We start from the raw sequence: 12436 nt of genomic DNA, 5'->3' as shown, positions 1-12436 counted from the left end.
ACCCAAAAAAATTCAAAAAAAAATTGCGTGAAAAAATGTGTTTCCTTTTTTTTTTCTTTCGGGCCGTGCCTCTCGGAAACGAAAAAAAATCGTGTTTTCCCTGCAGCGAGAAAAAAAAGAGGAAAAACACGCTTCCTAGTCGTGTGGACTGTAGCCAGACCTGCCGGCAATCCCATTGAAAACAGAGTAAGGCTCAAAATGGACCGAGATCAGAGAGTTCGGTGTGCTGATTTCAGGGATTAGAAGTTCAGGATTTGATTTAGCTTTGGACTACAAATTCAAGGTTTTTCTTAGACCTTTTGTATTGTCAAGCGATGTGTTTTGCTCACTAAATATAATACTCCCTCCGTTTAAACTAAAGTCACGACACTCATTTTGGGTAAAGGGAGTACATTTTTTTAGGGCAGGCTTAAACTTGTGTATGCAGTTGGAACGGATGGTCAGATAGGTTTTTATCCAACATGAGTGGTAGCATAATCTTTGAATCTGTCCACCACCTTCTTCGACATAGACATAGTATCAGTCCAATATGACTCTACTACTGCTGATATGTCGATTTTCTATATTATTATGTTGGCGCAACGGCGGCGGCCCCGTCTTCAAGCGAAGGGCGACCTCCTCCACGTCGTTTGGCTCCATGTCATGCAGTAGCAACTCCCAATCATCGTCGCTGTCGTACGCTGTGTTGCCGTCGTTGCTTGCCATTGATCGAAAGGGGAGGAGACGGTGAAAGGAGAAGACGAAGAGAAGTGGATTGGAGTGAGCTTTGATTGCAGTGTAGAGTTCGTATGGAGTGGGGATGTATGTGGAGGCGAGGTGGGCCAGGGTAGGCCGGTCCGACGTGATGGACGCGGATGCGCGTGTCCGGACCCCCCAATACCTAGATTTAGGCTAGGCTTGAAGGGTACCAGTCCGTACGTCTATGGCTGGTTTGTAGAGGCGGTTGGTTTGTAAAGACTGGGTTACGGTTTTGTGATCGGACACTGACCGAGTCGTCCGTCCGATCATTTTGAGGAATATGGCCATAGAGTCGGTGAATTACGTAAGATGGTTGACGTAGAGGTGGAGGTCTTTTTCCTCTTTTTATATTATATTACAACAAAAATAAAATGTGGGTGGATTAAGGGCTCATTTATTGGGACGGCACGCAAGGGTGATGATCCGGCTTTCGTTCTGGTCGGCAGGGCGCGAAAGCACGTACGCGCGCCGGACTTTCTTGCCCGCCTCCTCCAACAGCGACCGCCCGCGCCGCCGCAGCAGAGCACTCCACCACATTCCGTGCCACGCCTTGTGTTGCACTTGCACCCGACGTGTCCCGGCCGGTCTTGCCCGGTGTCCAAATCCAGCAGCCCAACCAACTTCCCGTTCCATTCGCCCCGGTCGCCATCGTCGGGCCAGCCGCCTCCTCCACCTTTTCGGCAAATTTACATTAGACCCGTCGTCTCCGTCCGGCCCGGCGGCCACCGGATTGCCCAGCCCAAACCCACCCACCACCTACCTAGCCGTAAGTTCCCACCGCAATACGCCCCCCACGCAGCCCACCATGGCAGCGCCCACGCACCGGCTGCGCCCAGGCGTGGCCGCGCTCCTCCTCGCGCTGGCGTGCGCGCTCTGCGGCGCGGCGGCGGGGGACCCGCGCACGGCCGTGGCGGGCCAGTCCTGCGCGCCGGGGGCGGCCGTCTCCGGCTCCGTGCTAGCGGACAACTTCGTGCCGGCCATGGACGACCTCAACAGCAACGTCAGCGCCAACGGCTTCGGCACCGCCTCCGTGGGCGCCAGGGGCCCCAACACGGTGTTCGGCCTGGGCCAGTGCCACCGCGACCTCTCCCCGCTCGACTGCAAGCTCTGCTTCGCCGAGGTCCGGTCGCTGCTCCCCAAGTGCTACCCGCGGGTCGGGGGCCGCCTCTTCCTCGACGGCTGCTTCGGCCGCTACGGCAACTACTCCTTCCTCGGCGAGGCGCTCGGGCCGGCCGACGCCAGGGTCTGCGCCCCCGGGAACGCCAGCAACCCGCGGGGGTTCGCGGACGCGGCCAGGGCCGCGGTGGCCAACGTGACCGAGGCGGCGGCGCGCGGCGACGCCGACGGGTACGCGGTCGCGTCGGCGAGCGCGGGGGGCGCCACGGCCTTCGCCCTCGCGCAGTGCTGGGGGAGCCTCAACGCCACCGCGTGCGGCCAGTGCCTCCGCGCCGCGGCGCGCGCGGCGGCCGGGTGCGCGCCGGCGACGGAGGGCCGGGCGCTCTTCACCGGCTGCTACCTCCGCTACTCCACGCGCCTCTTCTGGAATGTGAACGCCACGGCGGGGTCGGGATCATCAGGTACTGCTGTAACTGTAACTTGAAAATGCATTCTTTTACTAATCATTCATTCGTCTGAGATGCTAATCCATTAGGCCGGGGTAGGGGAATTTGACTATTTTCACCTAACAGCTAGCTCTGTTCTGCCAAATTCAGTGGCAGTGCCACACAATTTTGACTATTTTCAGCTCCTGGTCACGTTTATGACCTCACTTTGTTGACTGAAATGCCCAAACCCAAAGAGTTGTACTTTATCGTTTGGATTGTCAAAAACTGGTTACAAATTCACCAGTTTCGGAATACTTTTGACCCAGCATTGGTGACTTCTTCTCTAGCTATTTCACTTTTTGAAAATGGTGGCTATGAAATAACTTTCACTTAAAACTTTTGTTTAGGCTATGCAGAGCAGGAAATAAACCCTACAAAGTTACCATGTGTGAGTGCATATGCATGACTAATCTACATCTACATCTCACCACCAGTATGGTAGCTTCATTTGACTGACTAAACACACATTATCGCGTTAACAGTTCTCTGAATCCTCCTGATACATCCATTTGTTTATGTTTTTGCACTGATGATCAAATCTCTACAATGCGCAGGAAAGAATGGTGTCGTTTGGATATTGGTGGGTTCCTTTCTAGGTGCTTTTATAGTTGTCCTCATTATTGCTTTTCTGGCTTGGAAGAAGGGAATTCTGAGGAGAAAGAAACAGTCAAAATCATTCATAGGTCAGTGTATAAGAATAAAAACGTTTAATCATTCATCGACCATCTTCTTCTTTTCTTCACATTCTGTTAAATGTGTTTATGTTGAAATACAGATATGTATGGAGATGGAGTCTCTGTCAGAATTGCACAGTCTAGTTTAAATTTCAAATATGAAGAGTTAAAGAAAGCAACAAATTATTTCGATCCAGCAAACAAACTTGGTCAAGGGAGCAACGGAGCTGTTTACAAGGTAAACATGTATAGTTAGTAAATTTATCTAGGAATTCTTTATAGAGGTAGTGTGAGAAAGAAAATATGTTGACCCTGATATGCGATGAGCTCCGTAGGCTGTTATGCCAGATGGAAAAGAAGTTGCTGTCAAGAGGCTTTTCCTAAATACAAGGGAGTGGGTCGAGCAGTTTTTCAATGAAGTCGAACTCATAAGTCAGGTTCGCCATAAGAATCTAGTGAAGTTGCTTGGCTGCAGCGTGAATGGCCCAGAGAGCTTGCTTGTTTATGAATACTACTTCAACAAGAGCCTTGAACTATTCTTGTTTGGTAAGCCTCTTGCTTGATGCCACACGTTAAATGTTCACTTCAACTGTATCTTCGGTTATTTTCCTTGATATTTTTTGGCATTATCAATGGAAAACTCTAGCTTTTGTTGGTACAAGGGTATAGTTGTCTGGTTGAGTCTTGCTGAATTTGCATGACCGTATTATCCTATCCCTTTTTATTCTCTTATATTAAAGCTCTAGAATGGCCCCCCTTCTCCATCTCGCTCTAAAAATGGAATAATTAAGAATGCAGTGTACTTGAACTCTTCTATGAGTGTAACTTTCTGACAGAAATTTAAATTTATATGTTGTAAACCGTATAACTTATTTCCTGTAGTATCCTCCCAGATGCAAGTCGTAGCAGAAAATTAACCTGGGATCTGAGAGTTGGTATCATTCAAGGCATTGCAGAGGGGCTTTCTTATCTCCATGAGGAGTCAGAAACACGGATTATCCACCGAGACATCAAAGCTAGTAATATTTTGTTGGATGATAAGTATAAGCCCAAAATAACAGATTTTGGTCTTGCAAGAGCATTTGCAACAGACGTAACCCATCTTACAACTGGTGTTGCTGGAACATTGTAAGCTCTGTTTTTCATATTCTTTGGTTGGTGCACGGATTGCCACACGATGCTTAACCAGTGGTGTTGCAGTTGCCACATGATTTATTTCACTGCCATGTCAAATGGCCACAGAGGGATTTTCTGATCTTGTGCTCACTGAATAAGTTTGTTGCAGAGGCTACATGGCTCCTGAGTATGTTGTGCATGGCCATCTTACGGAGAAGGCCGATGTCTTCAGCTATGGCGTTCTTGTTCTCGAGATCATAACAGGGAAAAGATGTAGTGGCTCAATTGGCTCACACGGAGGGCAGGCGTTGTTAACAAAGGTACTGCTCAGGTCCTAAAAAAAGGGTTCCTCTGTGAAAGTAAATTCATGGTTATGTTCCATCGGACACCATTCCTGTGTTTGCATGGCTAAAACAGAATAGGTGAAAGCATAGCTTTATTGTTCAAAAGTTTCTTTCTTATTTGACTTGCGTCATAACATTGTGTCTCAAACAGGCACCATGTTGCCGTCTCACAATCTGTTTAATGCAAGTGACTTGTTTGCATTGAAGGTATGGAAGCACTACAAGGACAACACAGTAGAGACGATTATCGATCCGATCATCTACAAAGATACGATCCGGCATAAGGTCTTGCATATAGTGCAGATCGGGCTGCTATGCACCCAAGCGAACCCTGGTGACAGGCCTACGATGACCAAGGTCGTCGAGCTGCTGAGAAGCCACAAGCATGATGTCGAGATTGTCCTGAGTGATCCTCCATTTCTGAATGTTGAGGGGGTTGAGGATATGAAACAAGGGGAGCAGTCGCGGTTGTTGTCCGCACACTCTGGTCCTTCAGTGTCAGGGTCGTCTCGGTCTTACTTGAACGGAAGATAACCCTAAACATCTGTTTTCTATCTCCCCCTTTTTTTATTCGTGCGAAGAATCTGTGTTTTTCCTCCCAATTGTCTTTTATAACCATACTTGATACTTGTACATAGATAGAAACCAACTCAACTCTGTATTTTTCACTTGCAATATTTGTACATATGACATGCTAAATAAATGAAGTCGAGAACTCACCGATGAAGGTGGCAGTGTTTCTGTTCTCTCGATGTTGTAAGTTGTGGTACCGTGTTCATGACATGAATCATGTCAGCATCAGGATTTGGAGCATGGGATGCCTACAAAAATGGTTTAATTCTTGCTAAGATACCGAAAAGGCTCCCGCATTTAAAACGGTCTTACGGCCGAAAACCAACAGTTTGGCAAAGAGGAAGGAAATGACACAGAAAAAAAAAGAGGACAGAGGAGCGGGGTTCCGATAGGAAAGGAATTAGCTGCAACCAGGCAAAATATCCACCAGCACAAGAAACACACACACAGGGTCGACCAAAAGACGCTACACGAAGCCCGACACAAAGGTGAGAAACAGGTTAACGAGATCGAACGGCGGTGAAGCCGCCAGGCAGGCATAGGGCCGCACTGGGAATTGATTGAACAGTGCAGGGACCATTGGAGCCGTGAATGGCCTGAGAAGGCGGGTATTGCAACATCCTTTATAGGAGTATAATAATTACAAAATCATTAGGAAAATACCTTAAACTTGGCCACAATTAGGAAATCCATGACCACCATAGTTCCATTCAAGAGAAATTCTCCTAGTTGAAAGGCATTGGAGCAGCAAAACGAGTAAAATGTTAGCCGGCTGATCATTAACAGAAACATTGGATTTGAATTACATTGCTTTTGACTAGTAGCTTAATTTGGGGAGACACGCTAATTGAATTGATAATATTTCCTGTTGATCATAGCCCTTTTTCTTTCTTTTTGAAATTAGCTAGTTAGTATCTCATAGTTCTTCGAGAAAAGCTTACAGCATGTGGATGCGCTCCTCCATGCAGCATTGTCTTCTTACGATAGTGGTGACGACAATACATGAGGACTACGGTTTGGTGGTGCTCTTCTGAGTACCGGGTCTTTCGGGCGAAAACCTTAGGTTTGGCTTTTGTTGGTTGCACCTAACAATGACTGTGGTTACACATCATGCCCTTGTTGAAGGCCCTCACATGTGCTCTTCGGGGTGAAAACTCAAGATCTGACCTTCAATGGTAGGATTCAACGATGGTGGCGTTTGTGCATCGTTCCCTTTTTGGTGGTGTTGCTTTCGGAGAACCTTTCTCGTGGTCCCCGCATTGTCAAGGACGGTTGATAGTGTTCCCTGTATGTTGCGTGTCTTTGTCGTGTCACGCTCTGACGGTACTGAAAATTGTCAGTGGCCTTGGTAGGATGGATAGCATGACCGGAAGTGCCAGAGGCGATCACACACACGGAGTTTACCCAGGTTCTTGTCCTCATGGTTGAGGTAATACCTCACTCCTGCTTTGATTTTACTGGTGGTGGAGAACACATCGCTTGAGGGGGTTACAAGTATGAGGTGATTGTTTCTACCGAGACGATGAATATGAACTTGATGCCCTGAGCTATCCCCTGGCCCCGTCTATAAAGGGGGGCGAGGCTTAGGGTTACAAGAATCCTAACCGACGTGAAGCCCTGCTCAAAAGAGGAGTCCTTGGCATGCCCTCCAAGTTAGTAGACTTTCTTGGAGAGGGCTCCCTTCATTAGCCAGAGGCATTTAGAATTGTCACAACCCATTGGCCCTGGGTCCGGCCCACCATCTAGCTTGCCATCCGATGGGCCACCCTCGGTGTAGTACGCCGTCAGTAGCCCTTGAGCTTGTTTGGAATGCCCTCATCTCTGCTTCTACAGGCAGCATGTGTGTACGAGGAGGCCGGGGTGATCTTGAATGGCCGCGTCTGCACCACAACTGCAAGGTGTTCAACACTTTGCTCATGAGGTACCATGGATAGTGGGGATGAGTATTTTTTCAACAACTTCATTTGTTCATCAGAATTCGTCATCAGACGATGAGGAGCTTTTGGTTGTTGCATTGGTCGTCAGTGACCACATTGCTAGGCAGCGGCTGAGGTTTAGGGGATCAATCCCATGCCATGCTCCGGCGTTGAACCGCAATAGAGAGGGTGGCCATTGCCTCCTCTTCGCCGATTACTTTGAGAGCAACCACCTCTTCAAACTCCATCTTTTTCGGCGCCGCTTCCGGATGGAGAGGCATGTGTAATCATATTCGGGAGAGAGTGGTAGCATATGATGATTACTTTGAGTGCAAGGAGGATGCCCTTGGTAAGGTTGGCTTCTCTTGTTAGCATATGATGATCTTTGAATTTTCGGCATGGTTGGTTCTCACAATGACATCAATGTGCTTCATCGTTCTCCAATGTTCGCAAGGCTTGCAGAAGGCCACTGTTGAGATGTCAACTTTGAGATCAATGGCCACAAGTACAACAAGGGATACTACCTAGCTGATGATATTTATCTACAGTGGTCAACTCTTGTGAAGACAATATCCAATCCGGAAGAAGAGAGGAGACAGAGATTTGCCCAAGCACAAGAGAATGCTAGGGAGGATCTGGAGCGTGCTTTTGGTGTGCTTCAACCTCGATGTACCATCGTTCGACACCCTACACATACATGGAGCACCAAGAAGTTTTGGAGGTGATGATTGCTTGTGTGATCATGCAGAATATGATCGTTTCAGATGAGAGTGATGACAACATCCACGACCAAGGGTTCCAAGTTTATAGTGAAGATGTTGTGCCTGAGCAACAAGAACCTGCAAAGTTTGAACAGTTCATCCAATTTCATCATGAAATACGTGATTGGCAAACTCATGCAACTCCAAACTGACTTTATTGAGCACATGTGGATTCACCTTGTCAACCAGTAGATGTATTGGTTCATCTTTATTAGTTTGTGAAACTATTTATTATTATGATACTATATGAGTTATTTGGTTGTAGTAAACTATATGCAATGTTTCTTTTTAGTTAAAAAAATTGTTTAAATTTGGTCGTCGGCAGGCTGAGCGGATCAAATGCATCGGCCACGTTAGACGCATTGTCAACACAACCACAAAAGAGGTCGGGCGTCGCCTCTCTACCTGACTCAAACGAACAGAATCGGGACAAAACAGACGTCTTTTGTGTCGTGCGTCCCGCCGGCATGTGGTTGGCTGTTTATTTTTTTTTCTAAGTGAGGGACATTTTTTTGCGGATGACTGAGGGACATTTGGCTGGTCATTTGTTGGACTGACTATTCAAAATGGAAAAAAAATGCGGTGTAAACCGGTGCCTGTGCACACCCGAGACGGATGCACGCCGCGTGGCCGCCCAGGCCATCCGACGCCCATGTCGTCTCCACTTCGTAGTGTGTTGGGAGGGATATTTGTGCAAAACACCACACGCTTCTCTGTAATAACACTGTATTAAACAGGGGCAGTTCTGGAAAAACAACCAAACCCCTCCGAAACCCTCGCCGGCTCGCCGCCTCCACCTCTTCTCCGGGCGATCGGCCACCGGCGTCGGCGCGGCAGCCCCCCTGCCTCCCCGCGACCTCCCCGCGCCTTCATATGGAGTTTGTAAGGAGAGGGTGTCGCAGTCTTCTTAACCTAGGCCGCGCCGGCGCCAATGCCCGCCCGCCGCCCCGATCGGGCGGCGACAGGCGACACCTGGTGTCCCAGCCGCATGGTGAACAGCTCTGGCTCGCCGATCAAACCCATTAACAGTCACACAAAGGGCGTTCTCTGGCCACGTCCACGTAGGCAAGAGGCACTGTGCTGTAGATGATTTTATAGCGAGAGGAAGAAACGCAGCGACTTGTCCATTGAATTTCCTGGCAACTTCATTTCCTTCTCTACGAAGACAAATCCGCATCTCACGACAACGCCCTCTATCTCCACGCCTCCCCTCACATCTCATCAGTAATCACCTCCACCAACACGCACCTCCTCCTCTCCCCTTCTCTCACAGCCTTCTCTTACCCATTTGTTTCTGAATCACAAATCAGGATGATGGAGGTGGCCGGTAGGGGCGTCATCGACCTGAGCGCTGGCGATCATCCCAGAGATAGCCAGCTGGCGTCGCTCGAGAGATACGGGTCTGGATGGCTTTGCGGCATCCTCGCTGTGGCACTCCAACGAGTAGAATAGGACTTTCGGTTCAGAGATTGTTGATCTTTGTAAAATTCAGTACCATGGACCAATACCAACCATGGAACCACAGGTACGGTGCTTTGTTTACTAGGTATTATTCCGCTTTAGGGGAAATTGTCTATTTCAGCCCTGTCTATTTCGTAAATTTTATGTGTTAAATCAACTTTTAGCTTAGAATACACTTGTCTTCTCTAGATGATTAGTTGTAGTTATCTATCCTCTTATTTATCTGTTGGTCTTCTGCACATTACATGTTACGCTAAAAGACATTTTTGGAGGTGGCTCATTTTCCTTTTTTGTATTAATTTTTCAGACTTCTAATATTACTTTATTGCTTACTTCAATGATGTTTCATGTATTGCTTACTCACATACTTTGATATCCTTACTCTCTCTGAATTTATTGGTTGTCCCATCCTATCCCGCTTTGCTCCGTCTCACATCCCATGTGCTGATTATTTTGACTAGGTGCAGATTGACTCATTAGGCACATCTTTATTCTGAATGAAATCTGTTTGTTTGTTTGTTTGTTGCTATTTCAAATCCATCCCAACCTATGATGCTGAAACGAGTGAATTGCAAAAAACCATCACATTAAAGTATAGGTTTGCAGAAAACACTGGTTTACGAATTTGGGCTAGAAACCACTAATTTTTGGCTTAATCTTTTGCACAAAGCACTGATTGATGACTTAGACCATTTTAATGACAATTATGACATATGGGTCCCACATGTGATGACGGGTCTTTTTCCAAAAAAAGCCCCCCTCCCAAAAACAACTCCCCCTCCCCACCCAGATCCAATTAGAGGAGGAGGTGCGCCCTCCACGCCGGCGAGGTCTAGCCGCCGCCGCATGTCCTCGCCCTCGTGGTCGTCGGGATCCAGGGCCTGCATAGGAGCAAGCAGCAGTGGCGGCGCAGCACGTGCGTGAGCAACGGCGCGGCGGCGAGGAGCACCGGAGCAAGCGGCGGCGCGGCGGCCTGCAACACTAGCGTGAGCAACGGCGCGGTGGCGCGGTGGCCCGCAGCACTGGCATGAGCAACGGCGCAGCGGCGCGGCGCACCGGAGCAAGCGGCAGCGCGGCGGCCCGCAGCACTGGCGTGAGCAACGGCGGCGCGGAGCAAGCAGCAACGGCGCGGCGGCGCGGAAGCAGCAGCAACGGCGATGCGTAAGCAGCAGCGGCGGCGCGCAAGCAGGAGCAGCAACGGCGAACAGCGGAGCAAGCAGCAGCGGCGCGCAAGCAGGAGCAGCAACGACGAACAGCGGAGCAAGCAGCAGCGGCGCGCAAGCAGGAGCAGCAACGACGAACAGCGGAGCAAGCTGCAGCGGCGCGCAAGCAGGCGCAGCAACAGTGGAGCAAGCAGCAGCGGCGCGGCACCAGGGAAGCAGCGGCGGCGGCGCGGCAACGGAGCAATAGCAGAGGAGCAAGCAGTAGCAGTGGAGCAAGCAGCAGCCGGTGGCGGCGTGCAAGCAGCAGCAGCCACGGCTTGGCAGGAGCTGATTGCGTTTTGTTTTTCTGCTCAAGGGTGCCTATGCAAAAATACTAGGGACCAATAGTTATGCCACGTCAGCTTTTGCGGGACCCATATGTCATAATCATGGTTAAAATACCTAAAGAGAACGATCAGTGTTTTCTACAAAAGATTAGTCGAAAAATCAGTGGTTTCTGGCTAAATTCGTAAACCAGTGTTTTCTGCAAACTTATGCGTCAATGTGGTGGTTTTTTGCAATTCATTCTGTTGAGAGAGATAAGTCCAGTTCAGACAGTACCACAGGGGATCAAGAGACATACCCGATCCGCCCGACCCCAACGACTCGCCTCCTTCCTGCCACCACTAGGTACTCCTCTCTGCTTGATGCTGCTACTGATGTTCTCGGCATTTCTTGTTATATTGTGCCCTCTTTCTTTTGTTTTTTCATGCTGCCAATCAGGTGAGTGGTCCGGGGATGTTTCTCTGCAGCCTCTATCAAGTGTCTCCTTTAGACCATATATATTTACTGTCGTTGTATCTCTAACAACCGTATTGTCGTACTTACGTCCTGATTTAATCATGTTAACCTGAGAATTATTGATCACCAGCTCATAATTGTGAATAAAATTTTCCTTTTTTTCACTATCTATTGATATGCATACACCCTCTATTGCATTTAACTTGCTCATATAGCAGCACCTAAATTAGAAACTCTTCTTTTGTCTCTTTCGATTCTAGCTTATTTCTAATTATTCAAATTTCATACTTACATGCACAACACCTCGCTCGAACATGAGCCCTGGAACTACATCATTCGTGGTAAGCACACATAGAGTCCTTTCAAAACAATATCTCGCTTCTGTTGGCGGCGCGCCTGACATAAAACACAAAAGAAATGCAGGAACGCCTGGCGGTGTCAAGTACTTTGGCGAGCTAGAGGACCATTGCTTCTGGGGCAATGAAGTGAAGCTCTATGAACATCATGTGGATAAGCTCTTCACAATGTTTTGGCACAAGAAGCCAAAGATCGACTACTACGTCTGCACCATTAACAAGACATTTGCCAAACCAGGGCAGCGCATGGTATCCTCAAACATGCAGCCTGCTATTCATAAAAAAAAAATTTAGTAACTTCCATTGAAATATATTGCCCACCTCTCTCCATCAGTTCGGACCTTTGAAACAACTGGCTGGAGCATGAATTCAATATGGTATCCGAGTCAAGAGGTCTTGAGTTCAAGACCCTGCCAACGTAGTATTATAAAATCAATTCTGCGGCCTACATCGAATCCACGCCTAAGGACTAACATAGCCTAGACGTGAGGGGGAGTGTTGAAATATATTGCCCATCTCTCTTCATCAGTTCAGACTTTTGGAGCAACTGGCTGGAGCATGAATTCAATAACTTCATGATGTAGAAACTTATAACTTCATACGATGGAGTGCTACTTTTTATTGTTTTTTCATATAGAAAACATGTTGCTTAAGTACCACTATATGATTGGGCTTATCACTTTATTATTTCGACATCACTACTCATGCTTTACTACCATGCCTACTCTGTATGTGACAAATACAACTTTGATTTGCTCTGTTTATCTCTAAGGCCAATTTTCTTTCACCAGCAATCTTTCTCACTATGATACTCTATTATACTCAATGACATTAATTCAACTATCTTTTGCATAATAGTTTTTATTGCATTTGTTCTAACTGACCAAATATTACGTAGTTCTTATATCTTCCTGTTAGTACAAGTGTAATGTTTGACAAGCAGTCCTACC

General features: G+C 47.9%; 1 protein-coding gene across 2 annotated transcripts; it reads left to right on the top strand.

Annotated features, from left to right (window-relative positions):
- Nucleotides 1-1312: 1312 nt before the first annotated feature.
- On the top strand, nt 1313-5222 carry LOC125542822 (cysteine-rich receptor-like protein kinase 2). Of its 2 annotated transcripts, XM_048706028.1 has the most exons (7): nt 1348-2315; nt 2897-3025; nt 3118-3254; nt 3352-3562; nt 3910-4144; nt 4302-4452; nt 4684-5222. In XM_048706028.1, the coding sequence occupies exons 1-7, from the start codon at nt 1544-1546 to the stop codon at nt 5008-5010; spliced, it is 1962 nt and encodes a 653-aa protein (XP_048561985.1). In that variant the 5' UTR covers nt 1348-1543; the 3' UTR covers nt 5011-5222. The 2 variants fall into 2 exon arrangements, 1 of the variants encoding a protein (XP_048561985.1); XR_007298134.1 differs by lacking the exon at nt 4684-5222 and having other exon boundaries at nt 1313-2315; nt 3899-4144.
- Nucleotides 5223-12436: the final 7214 nt, after the last annotated feature.

This window comes from Triticum urartu, chromosome 3, assembly GCF_003073215.2.
Source record: "Triticum urartu cultivar G1812 chromosome 3, Tu2.1, whole genome shotgun sequence".
Lineage (NCBI taxonomy): Eukaryota > Viridiplantae > Streptophyta > Magnoliopsida > Poales > Poaceae > Triticum > Triticum urartu.
This window is presented reverse-complemented; position numbering and strand designations above follow the sequence as displayed.